This window comes from Protopterus annectens, chromosome 11.part0 (assembly GCF_019279795.1).
Source record: "Protopterus annectens isolate FY-2018-M chromosome 11.part0, PAN1.0, whole genome shotgun sequence".
NCBI lineage: Eukaryota > Metazoa > Chordata > Ceratodontiformes > Protopteridae > Protopterus > Protopterus annectens.
Genome location: NC_056745.1, coordinates 518,472,008 through 518,489,944, shown reverse-complemented (window position 1 = coordinate 518,489,944; position 17,937 = coordinate 518,472,008). Strand labels below are relative to the sequence as shown.

Sequence of the window (17,937 nt, the reverse complement as noted above, 5' to 3'; positions counted from 1 at the left end):
ATGCACAATATCAATCTACAATAAGCAACTGCCATTTGCCTTACTAGCTCCTAGAAGTGACAACTCTAAGTTGCCAAAGAATGAACACAGCTAACAACTTTCAAAACTAGCACAAGTGTGAGTGAGGAAGGTCTGGATTTTTTAAGGACTACATCTTTCAACACCTAACGAAACCTTATTTCTCTGCCTATTTCCTATTGAAAAAAAATGTAAATGAACCACAATAATGCAAATGCCTTTTACTAGTTTAAAGTAAGCAAAGATCAGAGTAATTCCGTTAAAAAGAAGCACTGTCACTGCAACTGAATGAAGAAAAAATAATCTGCAATGTATAGGATGTGCCAGACTATACAGACCTGATCTGCATTCTGGAAAGTAGAGAAAAACACTAAAAACCAAAATCATGTCAGTACCCATGGCTGCCATTTTAAGGTATCTTCTTCTTCTTCTTTTGGCTTTTCCCAGTTATAAGTTGCCACAGCGGATCATCTGTCAGCTCATGATTGGCAGAGGAGTTTTACGGTGTCGAGTTGCCAGCCCGGCGCCCAATCTTCCACAGAAGGCACACACATGCACACACTTACACCTAGGGCCAATCCACTTACTGCATGTCTTTGGGATGTGGGAGGAAACCGGAGCACCCGGAGGAAACCCACGCAACCACAGGGAAGACATGCAGACTCCGCACAGAAGGCACCCCAGCCAAGAATCAAACTGGAGAACCTCTTGCTGTGAGGTGGCAATGCTAACCGCTGCACCACTGCGGCCGCCCGCTGTGCTGCCATTTTAAGGTATAAGAAATTAAAATATATTAAATACAGTAATCTGACCCAATAGTAGTGTGAAGAATATTAAGATATATATATATATATGTAAGAAAGGAATGCAAGTGTGTGTGTGTGTGTGTGTGTGACAATACATATACAGACACTTGCATGCAATTAGTCCTGCGGTTCACATGCTCACTGCCAATTGCATGAAATAGTCCAACATCTCGGCTACTCCATCCTAATACAGCTATATATATATATATATATATATATATATATATATATATATATATATATATATATATATATATATATACACCCACCCAGGACACTAAACTCTATAACCTTAAGACTTCCACCCTACTCTCTCCAAGATTAAACATGTCTCTCTATCTCCCAAACTCTTAAACACATGAGTACCTTGAACAATTAAGTTTTGAGCCAGTAAAAAGAAACAGTATCAAATGTAAAAGTCACTAACTAGACAATCAACAAATAAAAAGTATTGTTTTACTACACAAAAATGTCATACAGACACTACAAGCTTTCACATTCTTAAGTGTTTCCTCGCTGGGGTGTAGCCACAGATTTACATTTTATACTCAGACCTAATGTTGCTGCCCCCACTACCCACCTACCACTTTAAAAATGTACTTAACCCTCAAAATGCTACCCTAGCTATATATGAAGAGGCAAACTATTTCAACAGTTACCATTTATATCCATAAAAAGCTAGTTTTAGAGGTGTATTCCTTTTGCACATGAATTCTTTGTATGCCTCCTTCTTCTTCTTCTTCTTTCAGCTTTTCCCAGTTAGGGGTCTCCACAGCGGATCACCTGTCCACTCATGATTGGCAGTAGTGTTTTTACGGTGTCGAGTTGCCAGCCTAACCTTCCATGGAAGGCACACACATGCACACACTCACACCTAGGGCCAATTTAGAGTGTCCAATCAACCTACAGCATGTCTTTGGGATATGGGAGGAAACCGGAGCACCCGGAGGAAACCCACGCAACCACAGGGATGACATGCAGACTCCACACAGAAGGCACCCCAGCCAAGGATTGAACCGGAGAACCTCTTGCAAATATTCTTTTAACAACACGGTTCTAAATATTCTGTGCTTTTTGAGTATCACTACTGACAGCTTAAAGAGAGGCTCAGAAAAAATTTACTCATTTGAGTACACTGAGTATGCCTAGTTTACCTTTGCTTCCTCAGGTAGTAAAATTCTTAACCACTAATCACTCCCTAGACTTCCACTTGCTTCCTAGACCTAATCCTAAACCTTGCTCTCTAAACCAAAAACTCCCACTTGCTTTTTAATCCCTAATCCAAACCATGCTTCCTAAACATAAAGCTCCCACTGACTCCCTAAACCTAATTCCAAACCTCACTCACTAAACCTAAAAACTACTAGTCACTCCCTGACCCTAATATCAAACCCAGTTTCCTATCCCTAAAGTTCCCACCTACTCCCTAACCGTAATCCCAAAACTCAGTCCCTAAACCCTACCTCTAAATCTTCCACTCATATTTTAACACAAATGATAAAATTCCAACTCACTCCCTGAACCACTATACTTGTCTTGCTCAAACAGTCATGCCAGTTCAAAGTGGTAAACCATGCGAGGGGCTTGGAAAACAAGTGACTGACCAGGCTGTAGACTGTAGTCTATCAGCATATGGGATTCAACCAAATGAAACACACACACACACACACACACACACACACACACACACACACACACACACACACACACACACACACACACACACACACAGTTTTATAGGGAATTTTCCTTTAATAATGCCCCTTCTTTTACATTCTTTCTACTCTATAATACATCACTGTTCTTTCAGCAACAGGTTATGATGTCACACCCAAGGATCAGTGCTAAAACGGGGACTCGGCTACTTGCTCAAGATGAAATCCACAGTAATTCTAAACTGGACAAATATCAGCTATTACTGTGCATAAACAAGGAATTTAATGTTAATAAGACTAACAGCGCACACAGTATGCATACTGAAATGTACTTATGTTTTTCAAAATTGACTGTGAAGTATATATTTTTTTTTTAGTTTAGGAATAAAGATGAGACAAACACCCTCTATACTTACAAAATATAAACAAAAACACACAGAATATTAAGCAGTTTTCAAAGGCAAGTCGCTCTCTTCCAGAGAAAGGACTTTGTAAGCAAGACAACTTTGCTGCAGTATGTTTTTAGTTACGATATTGAGCGTGAAGAAATGACAAAAGGAGCAACCTGTCTAGACCTGTTCACATCACGTTAGCAGACTGTTCATTAATAAGCTCTTGTGGAATAATGCTGGCACTGATTCACGTGAACAGACCATGGGATACAATGAGATTTAGCAGCAAGGTATGCAATTCCTACCAGTGATTCGATTTTCACTTTCTCCTTGCATCTGGAGGGAGTCCACGTAGATAGTCCTGTTTCCGATAAATCTTGCACATGCAATGCCTCGGTATGGTTGACAGAAACCGTCTTCATGGAACTCATCCCTGTGAAGTATAGGGGAAAAAAGGATTAAGTAGAATTGCAGATGCATGCACTTGGGTTAATCTCAAAACTATTTCTTAAAAATACTTAACAGTGCCAAACCGCAGCTTAACTCTTCAGGTACTAACAGTCCAGGGAATGGCGTATTTCAGGAATTCTTTTAGGCATCATGGCAGTGAACAGCTAATGCACAAATATTCATAATCTACATACCTTATTAAGCAAATATATGTAATTGCTTCAATGCATCACTATAAGCAGTTATAAGAACAGCAAACATTTTAAGGTCTCCAGAGCAGTTCTGCACATGAACATTTCATTTCTATTTTTTTTTCTTTTATTCAAAAGTGGCTTACAAAGGCTAGTTTATGTCCACATTGAAGCTTCTTCTATCTGCAGTTGTAAAAACAAGCATTTTCCTTACTGGTCTCTTTTTGTTTTACTATAATACATTAACATACTTTCAGGATGAACACACTAGCTGATGATGAAGGCCGACTTGAAAGTGACCCAGCTAACAAGACCTGCACAATTTGTTTCTTTCTCACATTCACACAAAAGAGCAGCAGGGAATTGTTAGCTCACTGCTGTCTTTTTCTCACAGATGACGGGGAAACACAGTAAGAGGGGGGTCTGACCCCATTTCTCTGCCTCATCATTATGTAAGGCAGTCAACTCATACTCAGTCATTCCCACAATTTACAGAAGAGAGACATGAAATGCGCATTGTGACTGTACTCCAAATAACAAAATCTGTTTTACACAGTGTACTGAAAAATATAAAAAGGCAGCAAGTGAGACTGATGGGAACAGTGTATATCAAATGCATCAAAAGACAAGACTCTAAACGTCACTGCAAAGCATGGAAAATGAAACAAGTCCCTAGTGGAACCATCCTGCCACAAACCACCTTTTATCGGAAGCCACAAGAAAGAAAGAAAAGCTAATACAATCTGACCCCAGTTAAAACTATAAAATATAATAATCTGCATGACCGAAATACTGCCCTTCTGACACCATTGATAAACGTAGGATAATTCTGTAACACTTAACATAGTTTCCTGTTTCCTGTATGGCTTCATATGAGCATATACACTTCCACATGATTTCTAGAAGGAAAAGTGATCTGAAAAGTCTGGGTTCCTCTTTTTTATCTTTTGGTAAATTTGCCTCAAAACAGTTGGTAGTTGTCATAACAATCAAGGTGTTTACCTCACAGACAGGAGGTACAAGGTTTTATTCTCAGTAAGGGAAATTGGCTAGTCTTAAAAATGGTCCACAGGGGCAGCTAGCCTAGTATGAAACCATGATCTTATGAAGAAAATATAATTCTAAAACACCTAACCTTAGCTTCAGAAATGAGCTATACATCTGCGATTGTTCAAAAATATGAAAGTCAATTATCTTGGGCAGTTGCCAACTGGCATCATATAAGTGACTGTTCATTTACATAAAAAATAACCAAATATAATGCTCATTTTTTTAATTCCATCCATTACTTGGCATGGAATGGACATCGAATGGAAGAGCTGCACAATATACAGTCTCTAGTTTGTCAGAATATATCTGGTTGACATATCTGTTATTACTGCTGCTATGCAAACTACAACTTGCTGTACATTCATACAGCCTAAGCTTCTGTCACTGATATTATTTTTATAACTGGAAAGCCTCTGATAAAACTCCAAAAGTTATCTTGCTTCTCCCTCAGGACAGGAGCCACCTTGATCTGAATGTTATGGTGCTGGTGATTACCTAACAAATTGGGAGTATAGCTTAATTTATGTATTTTCAAAGATTTAATTGTGTACTGCTTCAATTGTTTACTGGGTCTTGGTCCAAGGTTTTTGAGCTGCACTCTTGTGAAGCCCAGTGCTCAACCCCCCCCCCCCCAAGATCTACTATTTCATAGCATATCAATACTCTAATAATTTGCCACATAGAACCTATGACCAGAACATCACCTACAAGTTCATAACAATGGCAAAAAATACCAGGATGACTTTTTGAGTGGCTCTCAGAAGTGCTTTATAAAGTTGTTTCCAGTCTGGCATTAAATGCTTTATTGTGGGGACACAAAATGCAGTGAAGGAAAAAGACAAGATGAAAAATAAATAGACACATAAATAAATAAATAATTAAATAAAATAATTAGAATATTGACTCTGGCAGTTTAGTCCAACGCTGTTAATAAACTCGATGCAGTAGTACTTGGTTTGATTCCCTCAATTTCTATTTCTAAACTATGCGATTCTGAGCAAGTCACTTAAATATCAATGTTCACAGGTCCCCTCCCTGAAAAAGGGCACTTATGCCCAGTGGGGCTAACCCTGGGTAGCAAACAAAAGCTATCCCACTACCATTCTAATTTGGGAGAAGCTGCAAAATACACTTAAGGTATGAGACATTCATATTAACACTACAGTATATTTTGATCTACTTCTGAACATGGGTTCATCGGGTTCTTTAAAATGGTTCAGAAATATTGACGGCACTCCTGTGTAACTGCTGTAGTACCTGCTGACACTTTTGTGTAATGGCTGTGGCACCTGCTGATGCTCTTGTGTAATGGCTGGAGTACCTGCTGATGCTCTTGTGTAATGGCTGGAGTACCTGCTGATGCTTTTGTGTAACGGGTGCAGTACCTGCTAGCACTCTTGTGTTAACGGCTGCAGTACCAGCTGGCACTCTTGTGTAATAGCTGCACTACCTGCTGGCACTCTTGTGTAATGGCTGCAGTATCTGCTGGCACTCTTGTGTAATGGCTGCAGTACTTGCTGGCACTCGTGTAATGGCTGCAGTACCTCCTGGCACTCTTGTGTAATGGCTGCAGCACCTGCTGGCACTCTTGTGTAACGGCTGCGGTACCTGCTGGCACTCGTGTAATGGCTGCAGTACCTCCTGGCACTCTTGTGTAATGGCTGCAGCACCTGCTGGCACTCTTGTGTAACGGCTGCGGTACCTGCTGGCACTCTTGTGTAATGGCTCCAGTACCTGCTGGCACTCTTGTGTAATGGCTTCAGTCCCTGCTGGCGCTCTTGTGTACGGGTTGCAGTGTCTGCTGGCACTCTTGTGTATGGGTTGCAGTGTCTGCTGGCACTCGTGTACTGGTTGCAGTACCTGCTGGCCTGGCACTCCTGTGTAAGGACTGTAGTACCTTGTAGCACGCTTGTGTAAGCACTGTAGTACCTGATGGCACTCTTGTAGAAGGGCTGCAGCACCTGCTGGCGGTCTTCTGGAAGGGCTGCAGTACCTGCTGTCACTCTTGAGGAAGGGCTGCAGTACCTGCTGACACTCTTGTGGAAGGACTGCAGTACCTGCTGACACTTGTGGAAGGGCTGCAGTACCTGCTTGCACTCTTGTGTAATGGCTTCAGTACCTGCTGGCGCTCTTGTGTACGGTTTGCAGTATCTGCTGGCACTCTTGTGTATGGGTTGCAGTGTCTACTGGCACTCTTGTGTATGGGTTCCAGTACTGGCTGGCCTGGCACTCCTGTGTAAGGACTGTAGTACCTGCTAGCACTCTTGTGGAAGGGCTGCAGTACCTGATGGCACTCTTGTGGAAGGGCTGCAGTACCTGATGGCACTCTTGTGGAAAGGCTGCAGTACCTGATGGCACTCTTGTGGAAGGGCTGCAGTACCTGCTGACACTCTTGTGAAAGCACTGCAGTACCTGCTGACACTTGTGGAAGCACTGCAGTACCTGATGCCACTCTTGTGGAAGGGCTGCAGTACCTGATGGTGCTCTTGTGGAAGGGTTGCAGTACCTGCTGACACTCTTGTGAAAGGGCTTCAGTACCTGCTGACACTCTTGTGGAAACACTGCAGTACCTGCTGGCACTCTTGTGGAAGGGCTGCAGTACCTGACGGCGCTCTTGTGTAATGGCTGCAGTATCTGCTGGGGTTCCCTATTAAATAAACAAAAAGTGGAAACGTCGAACAGTCAAATAAATGAAAAGGCCGTTCCTCGATATCGCTACTGTAAGATCGCGGTAAAGTGAAGGCTGGAAATTTTGCCCTTTCTTCACTGTAGTGCGATCTCGGAGTTGGTATATGTAATTAGCTGGGTGTGTGGGGGTTACAGCCCCCCACAATATTCATTTCGACAAACGGCCTTTTCGTTTATTTGGCCATTCGACATTTCCACTTTTCGTTTATATAACAGGGACCCTCTGCTGGCACTCTTGTGTACGGGTTGCAGTGTCTGCTGGCCACTCTTGTGTACGCGTTGCAGTGTTGGCTGGCCTGGCACTCCTGTGTAAGGACTGTAGCACCTGCTAGCACTCTTGTGGAAGGACTGCAGTACCTGATGGCACTCTTGTGGAAGGGATGTAGTATTTGCTCAACCCGTAAGTCCCTATTTCCTGACTCCAATCTCGTAGGAGCTTCCACCAATGAGGAAACATTGCAATTTACAAGTGTACAAAATTCTAAACTTGCTGACTGTATTACAAACAGATTCGCCTTCTACACTGAATGACAGTGGAAATCAACCAGGTGGAGAAAGACATTCCTGGGAATAAAGTACCCACAGTAGAAAGTTGTCTTGAAGAGCACATGATTTGATACACTCTCATTTACCTGGGAGATCTTATTATAAGACTAATTCTGTAGTAAGTGTAACTCAGGAAAAAAATCCAAAGCAGTACACAATTATATAAAACACAGAAGAAACCTGATGAGCCAAAGAAAATGTTCATGACAAATTGCTGAAAATTTGGGTTTGTGAAGGGCCGATCTTGTCTCCTGAACCTGATTTACTTCTTCAAATCAGTCTCCAGAGCTGTGGACGAGGGTAAGGTGGTCCAAACAGCCTATCTGGACCTCGCCAAGGTCTTCGACACAATCCCCCACTCTGGAATCATAGATAAACTTGCTAAGCTGGGCATAAATCCCTACATCACTGGATGGGTTGCCAACTGGCTTACTGACAGAACCCAGACTGTAAAAGTAGCCGATTCCACATCCAGCTCCAGACAAGTGACAAGTGGAGTACCTCAGGGTTCAGTCCTGGGACCACTCTTGTTTGGCATCTACTTCTCTGAAGTACAGGCCAACACTAAGGGACTCTGGCTAACAAAGCTTGCAGATGACTGCAAACTGGGAGCCATTATTGAATCCCCAAATGATGTGGATATTCTACAAAAGGGCCTTACAGAAACAGATGCCTGGTGCCAGAGCCATGGGGTCAAGCTTAATGCCAAGAAATGTATAGTTATCCCCTTTGGAAAAAAACATGTACCCATGAATTACCACATAGGTAGCAGGACACTAAACATCGAAAGTGTGATGAGAGACTTAGGGACACAGGTGGACAGTGGTCTCACTTTCGATAACCACATCGCCACAACAATCAGGAAATCCTTCTATGTGGCACACCTCATCACTAAGGGCTTTTCATCCAGAAAAAAGGAGGTCACTGTCCCACTGTAATCATCCCTCATTAGAGCCATTATAGAGTATAATGCCCCGTTTGGTATGTACCTCACAAGACATCTGCAACAGCTGGAAAGGCCAGAGAAACACCTCACTAAAAAAATCACAGGCCTAAAGCAGATGCCATATGCTGACTGTCTAAAAAAGCTCCAGCTATACTCTGTGGCATATCGTCTACTCAGAGACAATCTCTACTTAACATACAAGGCCATGTCAAACCCTGAGCTGTTGGACATGCTTCACTTAAAGAAATCCCAATCCCTCAGAGCCACACGCTCCAGGGATCTAAACCTCGTCATCACAATGAACAAAACATGCTGGAGGGATAGGTTCCTGACCCAGAGACTCCCCATACTCTGGAATAGACTGCCCATACATGTCAAGCAGAGTGCCTCACTGGCCCTCTTCAAAAGGAACCTTAATGATTGGATGGGAGATAGGAAATTCACCCCGGGGATCATGTCAGTCACCCTGCTAGACAGGGGTCCAGAGAAGTAAATATTGTGGGAAGAAATATCCAGGGAATTGTTATTGCTAGGCTTGCATAGGTCCTAGGGCCGATAGCCTAGTACCAACCTATGAACCTATAAACCTAAGCACTTAGAAACAAACTGTTAAATCACGAAAGTACCTGCTCTGATAGAGCTAAAAGAAGAAAACAACTGTTATGCCTTCCTATACTCATGACCTTAGACTCTACTTATGAGTTCAGTCAGATCCATAACAGATGGTAAACATTCAGGGTATGAAACATACTCTCTTCTCTCAAGAACTTTTCTTCAAAATCTAGAAGGTAAACAAAATAACTGGTTAAACAATTTCAGAGATGAACTTGTGGACAGTAATGTAACTAGGGCAGGGTGAGAGGGTCAACTGCCTTGGGCACTAAGTGTTGGGGGTGCAATCAGCCAATCCTGACCTTTCTTTAATTCAACACTGTTTTTTAAAAGCTGGTATTGCATTTGCAGTCAAACCTGAGGTGTGTGTAGTCTACACTGTAGCAACTGCATACTACATTGTTGCAAGCAGTTTGCTACAATTTTTTTTTTAAACTAAAACCTGACAGCTGTAGCGCTCTATGCTGTCAGTGTATAAACTTTAGCAACTATTTGCTACATTTATAACCAACAGTCTTTTACAGTTTATAAGAAGGATTTTTTTAACTAAAAAATGAGCTCCATAGCACTCCATGTAGGCAGGGTATAAACTGTAGCAAATGTTTGCTACATTTGTAGCAAGTAGTTTGCTATAGTTTAAAAGAAGGATTTTTTTTAAACTGTAACCTAAGCGCCATAGTGCTCCATGCAGGCAAGGTATAAACTGCAGCAACTGTTGCTACAGTTTAGTCCTCAGGTTTGAATGGATCGTTGAAGGGCAGAAGCAGGGCACAGAAACAGTACCTGGCCGGGCAGAAGGGAGTGGGGGGGGGGGGGTGGCTGTTATATATCTGGTTAGAAAGAATGTTTTTTTTTTTTTTTTTTTTTACTTTTGCTCCTCAGTGGTAGAGCTGTGAGTGCATGTGTGTTTGTGGGGGGGGGGGATGCATGGATGTGTAATAAGCCAATCAGGCAGTGATCAGTTTAAGACAGTAAAGTGCTTTCTGTTTTGCTCTTCACTTGAAGTGCTGAGGGGAAGGGATGCTGGCTCACAGTAGGTTGAGCCAATTATGGTTCTGCTTATTGAAACAAGACAATTCCTCTTGACCAAGATCCAATCATTGTGAAAGCCAGGATATAGTTATTTGTATATTACAATCTTCACCTTAGAAATGTAGCTAAAAGTGATGGCTTCCAGAAAGAGATTTCCAATATATAAAGACACCTTTTTCACTGGAGATGAATAAAATCATTGGTGTGATTACCAGTGTAAAAGTTAGATCTAGTAGGTTCTTACATAATCTCATCTAGGTTGTGGGTACAGATGGGGTTTATCCGGACATAGTGTATTTTGTTACAGCCACCCAAGATTGCACACTTTTTATTAAAGCCTTTAGGAAATATACGGAACAGTGTTTGCTGCAGGACTGGACTATATGATTTAGTCTGCAATACCTACTGCAAGTTATCTTGGAGCAAAATCTAACTTCACAGTAACTGCAGGTCATTGTGCCTCCATGGCTGGTCAGTTTTATAGGCTCACAGGTTCATAGGTAGGTACTAGGCTATTGGCCCAAGGGCCTAAGTAAGCCTAGCCAACAAGGTCCCCTAGCTTATGCCACCCAAGAAAGTTAATTTCCTGTGCCCCTGTCGAGCAGAGCCACAGAAGTGATCCCCGGGGTGTATTTCTTATTTCCCATCCACTCACCAAGAGTTTTCTTGAAGAGTGCTAATGAGGAACTTTGCTTGACATAGATGGGTAGCTTGTTCCAGAGTATAGGAAGTCTCTGGGATAGGAATCTATCCCTCCAGCATGTCCTATTTATTATGGTGACAAGGTTTAGGTCCCTAGAGCATGTAGCTCGGAGGGACTGGGATTTCTTTAGGTGTAGCATGTCCAATACCTCTGGGTTTAACACAGCTTTATATGTTAGGCAGAGATCTCCTCGGAGTAGACGATATGCTACAGAGTAAAGCTGGAGTTTTTTGAGACAGTCACTGTAGGGCATATCTGTTTGAGACCAGTAATCCTCTTTGTGAGGTACTTCTGTGGCCTTTCCAGCTGCTGCAGATATCTTGTGAGGTACATTCCAAAAGGGGCGTTGTACTCTATAGTGCGTCTAATGAGTGCCGAGTAGAGGGGAACAATGACCTCTTTTTTCCTGGATGAAAACCCTTTTGTGATGAGGTGTGCCACATAGAAGGATTTCCTGACTACTGTGGCGATGTGATTATCAAAGGAGAGACTACTGTCCACCTGGGTCCCAAGGTCTCTTATCACACATTCAGTGTTAAGTAGACTGCCATTTATGTGGTACTTCATGGCTAAAGAGTTTTTACCAAAGGGGATGACAATGCACTTTTTGGCACTGAGCTTGAGGCCATGCCTCTGACACCAGGCATCTGTCTCAGTGAGGCCTGCCTGTAGGATGTCCACATCATTTGGGGACTCGACTATGGCTCCTAGTTTGCAGTCATCTGCAAACTTCATTAGCCAGAGGCCTTCTGTGTTAGCCTGTACTTCAGAGAAGTAGATACCAAATAGGAGAGGTCCCAGGACTGAACCCTGTGGTACTCCACTTGTCAATGGATTGAAGTCAGATTTGGAGTCTGCAACTTTTACAGTATGGGTACTGTCAGTGAGCCAGTTGGCAACACATCTTGTGACATAGGGATTTATACCTAGTTTAGTGAGTTTTGCTATAATTCCAGAATTCGGGATGGTGTTGAAAGCCTTGGCTAGGTCAAGATAGGCTGTGTGAACCACCTTACCCTCATCTATGGCTTTGGTGACTGCCTCAAAGAAGTCGATCAGGTTCAGAAGGCATGATCTGCCTTTCACAAACCCGAACTGGGTGGGGTCCAGAGTTTGGAGATTACCAATGTCTTTGTTTATGAGCTCCATGATGATACGTTCCATGGCCTTGCAGACCAGGCTCGTCAGGCTAATAGGGAGTTCATGTAAAACGCAGCCTGGGATGTTGTCCCATCCCATGGATGATGTGTTTTTGGTTTTAGAGAGTGCAGCTTTTACCTGCATAGATGTGATTACAGGGACTCTGCATTCTTCCTGTATAGATATGGGCCCTTTAGGGGGTGAGGGGGGGGGGGTAAAGTTAGCACTGAACCTATCTGCCAGGACGTTGGCAATATCAGTTGGTTCTGTAATTTTCGTGCCATTGTGCTGTACCTCACAGCAGATCTGGGTGTTGCCATTGAGATTCTTGACATAGCTATAGAATGCTTTGTGGTTTCCCTTAGAATCAGTGATGATTTTGTTTTCATAGCTAGCTTTGGAGGATCTTATAAGGGATCTCAGCTTCTTACTGAGGCTGACCAGGGAGCTTCTATACTCATGGGATTTTACTCTCTTTTGCAAAAGTTTCTTCCTTCTGTTGTAGAGTTTGTTTATGGCAGATTGGCTTCCTTTTTTGGAGGATAGCATCTTGGTTCTGTTTGGGATAGCACGATTCATGCACTGCTGTAAGGGCTTATAGAGTGCATTTGTGTAGGATTCAGCAGTCATAACTGTATTGTCCATTTGCATGGGTGTCATGAAGTTCGCCACTTCTGTCTTAAGAAGCATGAAGTTGGCTTTGGAGAAACTTTTTACCATGGTTTCCTTAATGGTAGGTGGGGGTGGGATGCAGATATCTAGGGTGATTAGCTTATGGTCGGATCTGACCAACAAGGAGTCGACTTCAGGTGTGGAACACCGGTCACTCATGTTGGTAATGACTAGATCTAGGATACTGTTGCCCCTGGTGGGGGTGTGGATAAGCTGATCCAGGGCATTGGAATTTATGAATTCCAGAAAGCGTTGAGCGAAGGAGTTGGTACGAGTAGTTTTCCCAATTAATTGTGGGGTAGTTGAAATCGCCCATTATTAGGGTGTTTGTTTGAACCCTAATATTTTCCAGTATACAGGAAAAGAGGAGTGGGAATCCTGGGGCATGGTGGGGGATCTGTAGCAAGCTACAATTTGGATTGCAGTTTTGCCCAGAGTTAATTGCACTTGGATAACCTCGGATGCATTATGCTGTGCAACTAGCCTGGAGGTGCGGATATCCTTAATGAATATGAACACACCTCTGCCTTTGGTGTTCTGGTCCAGGTTAGATGGCCGAAAAGTGTGGTAAGAGTTATAGCCTGGTAATGCAGGGGTGCTCTCTAGAGCCTTAAACCAGGTCTCAGTCACTGCAGAGATACCGATGTTCTCCATCGGCGCAGTGGTGCAGCGGTTAATGCTGTCGCCTCACAGCAAGAGGTTCTCTGGTTCGATTCTCGGCTGGGGTGCCTTCTGTGTGGAGTTTGCATGTTCTCCCTGCGTTCGCGTGGGTTTTCTCTGGGTACTCCGGTTTCCTCCCACATTCTAAAGACATGCTTCTGGAGCATTTCTCCCCGGGCCTCCGCTGAAAACAGGATCTGTGGAACCTAGTCGGACATTCCCGGTCAACAAATGTTAAATAAATAAATAAAATAAAAAAAATAAATTTTAAGGAGTGCCTCGAGTGAGTGCATTTTGAGATTTAGACTTCTAGCATTGGGTAGCATTACCCTCAGTTTTTGCTTGCCTGTTCCTGTTACGGTGGTGAATTTGTCATTTGAACCTTGCCTACAAAAGGCGCTATAGGGGCAGCAAGAACCTTAGTCAGTATCCGTAATCCCAGGCGTGACAGGTGCAGGCCATCTCTGGCAAAGCATCGTGGTCTGTCGACCATGTCGGTCCAGGCAGACAGATACTGGATCCCCTTAGAAAAACACCAGAAGCTTAGACAATTGTTGAAGTCAATCATTTTGTCCTTGTATTACGGTATCATTCTGGGCAATGGCAGGATGCTACTCAGGGCTAGGGTCATACCTGCCTTGGCTACAAATCGGAGAGCTCTTCCATGTCTCTTTTTCATGTAGATCAGAGAGGTAGATTCTCAGGTCGTTCACACCAACATGGACAATGACAGAGTCATATTTGTACTTGTTGTGGAGTGACCTGAGTGCGTGGGTTATGTGGCGGATCCTGGCACCCGACAGGCAGCTGACAGTAACCTTCTCCTTGTTTAGCCTGGTGAGTAGGACTTCAGTGTGCATGACTATCCAGTCACCTGTGACTAGTGTGTTGGGTACGTTGTTTTGCCTTATGGCTGTGGTTTATTGGCACACTGAGTCTGTGGGCTATGTGCCATTTGGGTTGTGTTGGGGGAGGAGGTTGCTTGCGTTTCTGGTTTGGAGGTCTCTGTTGCTTGAGCAAATTATTATTGAGAGCGTCCGCAAATGTTTTTGTCTTTCTATTTGTGGATTTTGGTGGTGTAGGTTTAGTGGGACTATGTGATGAGTGTGGTGTGGTGCAAGTGTTTACCTTCTCTTCTTGACTGTCAAGTTCAGTCTTGGTTGGAGAGAGCTTTACATCCAGTTTGACTAGATAAGTGCATCTCTCACAGGTTGTAGTGTTGGGTGATAGGAGGAGAGGGTTGTCTGTGTACATGAGGCAATTGCTATATTGCCTTAAGATGCACAGATTTATCAGATAGACAGGAGAGAACACTGGGAGCTGACCCTTGGACATGCCTGAATAAAAAACTACTTTCCTCTAGACAAGTGAGGAAAGTGAGTATAAGAGCTGTTTTTCCTCTAAGCAAGCGAGGAAAGTAAGTACAAAAACTATTTTCCTCTAGGTTTAAGAGGCACCATCATCCATTCTTTCATTGCCATCGAGTTGAAACTGCTCATATAAAGATCTTATGAAAAAAGCGACACTATCCACAGAGACTATTAGACAAGGGAAAAAGAAAAAAAAAAAAACATTGCCAGTCTTTTCTTCATATCAAACATACAGCACACTCACATCTAAGGACAATTTAGAGCCACCAACCCATATACTGCAGGTTTTTAGGCTCTCCAAGGAAACAGGAGTACTATTAATATTTTGCATGAACAGATTACACTATTCGTTTCTGTTTTCATCAGTTTCACTAAATGTTAACTTCAGTAACTTACCGTTACTTTGATACTCCTTCCCTTCTGTCTTTTCTTGTTTACTATTTTTCTTTGCTCTTCATGTTTCTGCACTTCTTCATATTTCACATACAACCTTTTTCCTGTCATTTTTGTTTCTCACGCTTTTACATTCTTTATTACCCAAAACAGATGCACAGATACCTTTTATACTATTTTTTTTTTTAATTCAAGCCTCTGGTACTGCAACGAGATATCTGGAGGCAGTGGAAGGAGTGGTCTTTGCCCCCTTACCCATCTTAATGCGAAGAAGGCAGCTCGAAATTCTGCTGCATTGATCCTAAGTAGAGGGTGGGAGAAGCACAACAGCAAGAAAAGGACCAGACTATGCACTGGTCTGCCAAGCTGAACTTCTAACACTGTAGCTTGATTAAGGCATAGGCATCACCAGGCCTGCACTGCAAGCCATGGTTTGGCAGATCGTGTATCAGATTTGTGAGGGTAATCAAAAAACAAAAGAAAAAAAACTTGATGGCTATCTAGATGTGAGACAGTCAGCTTCTGCACAATCGTTTCTTACCTCCCAAAGTGGAGGAAGGAATGTATGATGGAAGAAAGGGGAATCAAAGTTTGTCAGTTACAAGTACTGGTTCCTACAGTAAGATGCTACAGTGTGCTGTCAGCTGTACTAAGCAGCAACTGAGCCAAATGCTGTTTCAAAACCGCTTCTGGACAGAGTTTATAGGTTTGGGGGGAGGCAGACCTCACCACACCAGAAATGCAGTAGCCTATGTACTTTATATCCCTAATTAGTACTATAAAAGCCAAGGTCACTGTACCTTTGATGTGTGTGTGTGTGTGTGCATGTGTGTGTGTGTGTGTGTGTGGGGGGGGTACTTTTACATGCAGCATATACTGTCAATGAATGAATTTTTGCCAAGTGTAAACTAATGCACAGAACTGTATGTCCAGCTGCACTGATATTTTTGTTCAACAGAGAACATTTAGGAAACATTTTTAAGTTTTTCAGGCAGAATTCCTGGACTGGTGCACCTGGATTCACTATCCAAAACTAGGATTCTTCTGTGATGATTAGGATGAATGTTAATTCTAAGGAGTTCAGCAAGACAGACTCTACACTGCTTCACTGTATATAGGTTCATAGGTTCATAGGTTCATACTAGGCTATCTGCCCGAGGGCATTTACAAGCCTAGCCCATCGTTTTGTGGCTTACGCCACCCCTTTAGTATGGGGAACTATACCCATTATTTTGCTGTGCCTCTGTCGAGCAGTGACACTGAGGTAATCCCTGGGGTATATCTGCGATCTCCCATCCATTGGTCAAGATTTCTCTTGAACAAGGCCAGCGAGGTGCTCTGCCTCACATGTACCGGGATTTTGTTCCACAGCATAGGGAGTCTTTGGGTGATGAATCTATCCCTCCAGCACGTCCTATTAATAGCCGTGTCGAGGTTTAAGTCTCCCGCCCTTGTGGCTCTGATGGATCTAGATTTTTGAGGTGAAGCATATTCATCAAATCTGGGTTTGACATGGCCTTGTATGTTAGGCAAAGGTCACCTCTGAGCAAGCGGTAAGCGACTGAATAGAGCTGGAGTTCTTTCAGTCGGGCAGCATAGGACAGATTTGAGACCCTTTATCCTTTTGGTGAGGAACTTTTGTGGCCTCTCCAGCTGCTGCAAGTGTCGGGTCAGATACATTCCGAATGGGGCATTGTACTCAATCATTGGTCTGATGAGTGATGAGTAAAGGGAGACTATGACCTCCCTTGATCTAGATGAGAATCCCTTCATGATAAGGTGGGCAATGTAGAAGGTCTTCCTGACTACTTTAGCTACATGGGTGTCGAATGACAGACTACTATCAACCTGGGTCCCCAGGTCCCTGATAACTTCTTCTGTGCTCAGTGGATTGCCACCTATTTGGTAGCTAGGGGTAACCTTGTTTTTCCCGAAGGGTATGACTATGCATTTTTTGGCATTTAACTTTAGGCTGTGGCTCTGGCACCAGTTATCCGTTTCTGTGAGACCCTTCTGAAGGATATCTGTGTCAGATGTGTTTTCTACTATGGCCCAGTTTGCAGTCATCTGCAAACTTTGTCAGCCATAACCCTCCTGTGTTTGCTTGTACTGAAAAGTAGATGCCAAACAAGAGTGGGCCCAGGACTGAGCCCTGTGGGACACCACTTGTGACAGGCTTTGAGTCTGACATGGCGCCAGCAACTCTGACCCTGTGGGTTCTGTCACTCAGCCAGTTTGCAACCCATCTTGTGATGTATGGGTTAACATTTAAGCTGATGAGTTTTTCAATGATACCCGAGTGGGGTATTGTATCGAAAGCCTTAGCCAGATCGAGGTAGGCTGTATGGACTGCCTTTCCTCATCAATGGCTTTGGTGACTGTTTCAAAAAGTCAACCAAGTTTAAAAGGCATGATCTGCCTTTGACAAAGCCAAACTGGGTTGGATCCAAAGTCTGCAAATTCCTATGTCTTTATTTATGAGGTCCATTATGATCCTCTCCATGGCTTTGCAGATAAGGCTTGTCAAGCTAATGGGCGGTAATTTCCAGGGTCGGTGGAGGCACCGCCTTTGTGAAGTGGGACCACAGTTGCAGTGCGCCACTCCTGGGTGCG

The 17,937-nt window shown here is 43.2% G+C and overlaps 1 protein-coding gene across 1 annotated transcript in view; it reads right to left on the bottom strand.

Annotated features, from left to right (window-relative positions):
• The window catches only part of ROR2 (receptor tyrosine kinase like orphan receptor 2), a 1,224,572-nt gene that overhangs the window by 53,320 nt on the left and 1,153,315 nt on the right, over positions 1 to 17,937 (bottom strand). Inside the window, exon 5 of the mRNA XM_044088021.1 lies at positions 3,177 to 3,304. Coding sequence (XP_043943956.1) covers positions 3,177 to 3,304 — 128 coding nt within the window. The remainder of the gene's footprint in view (positions 1 to 3,176; positions 3,305 to 17,937) is intronic.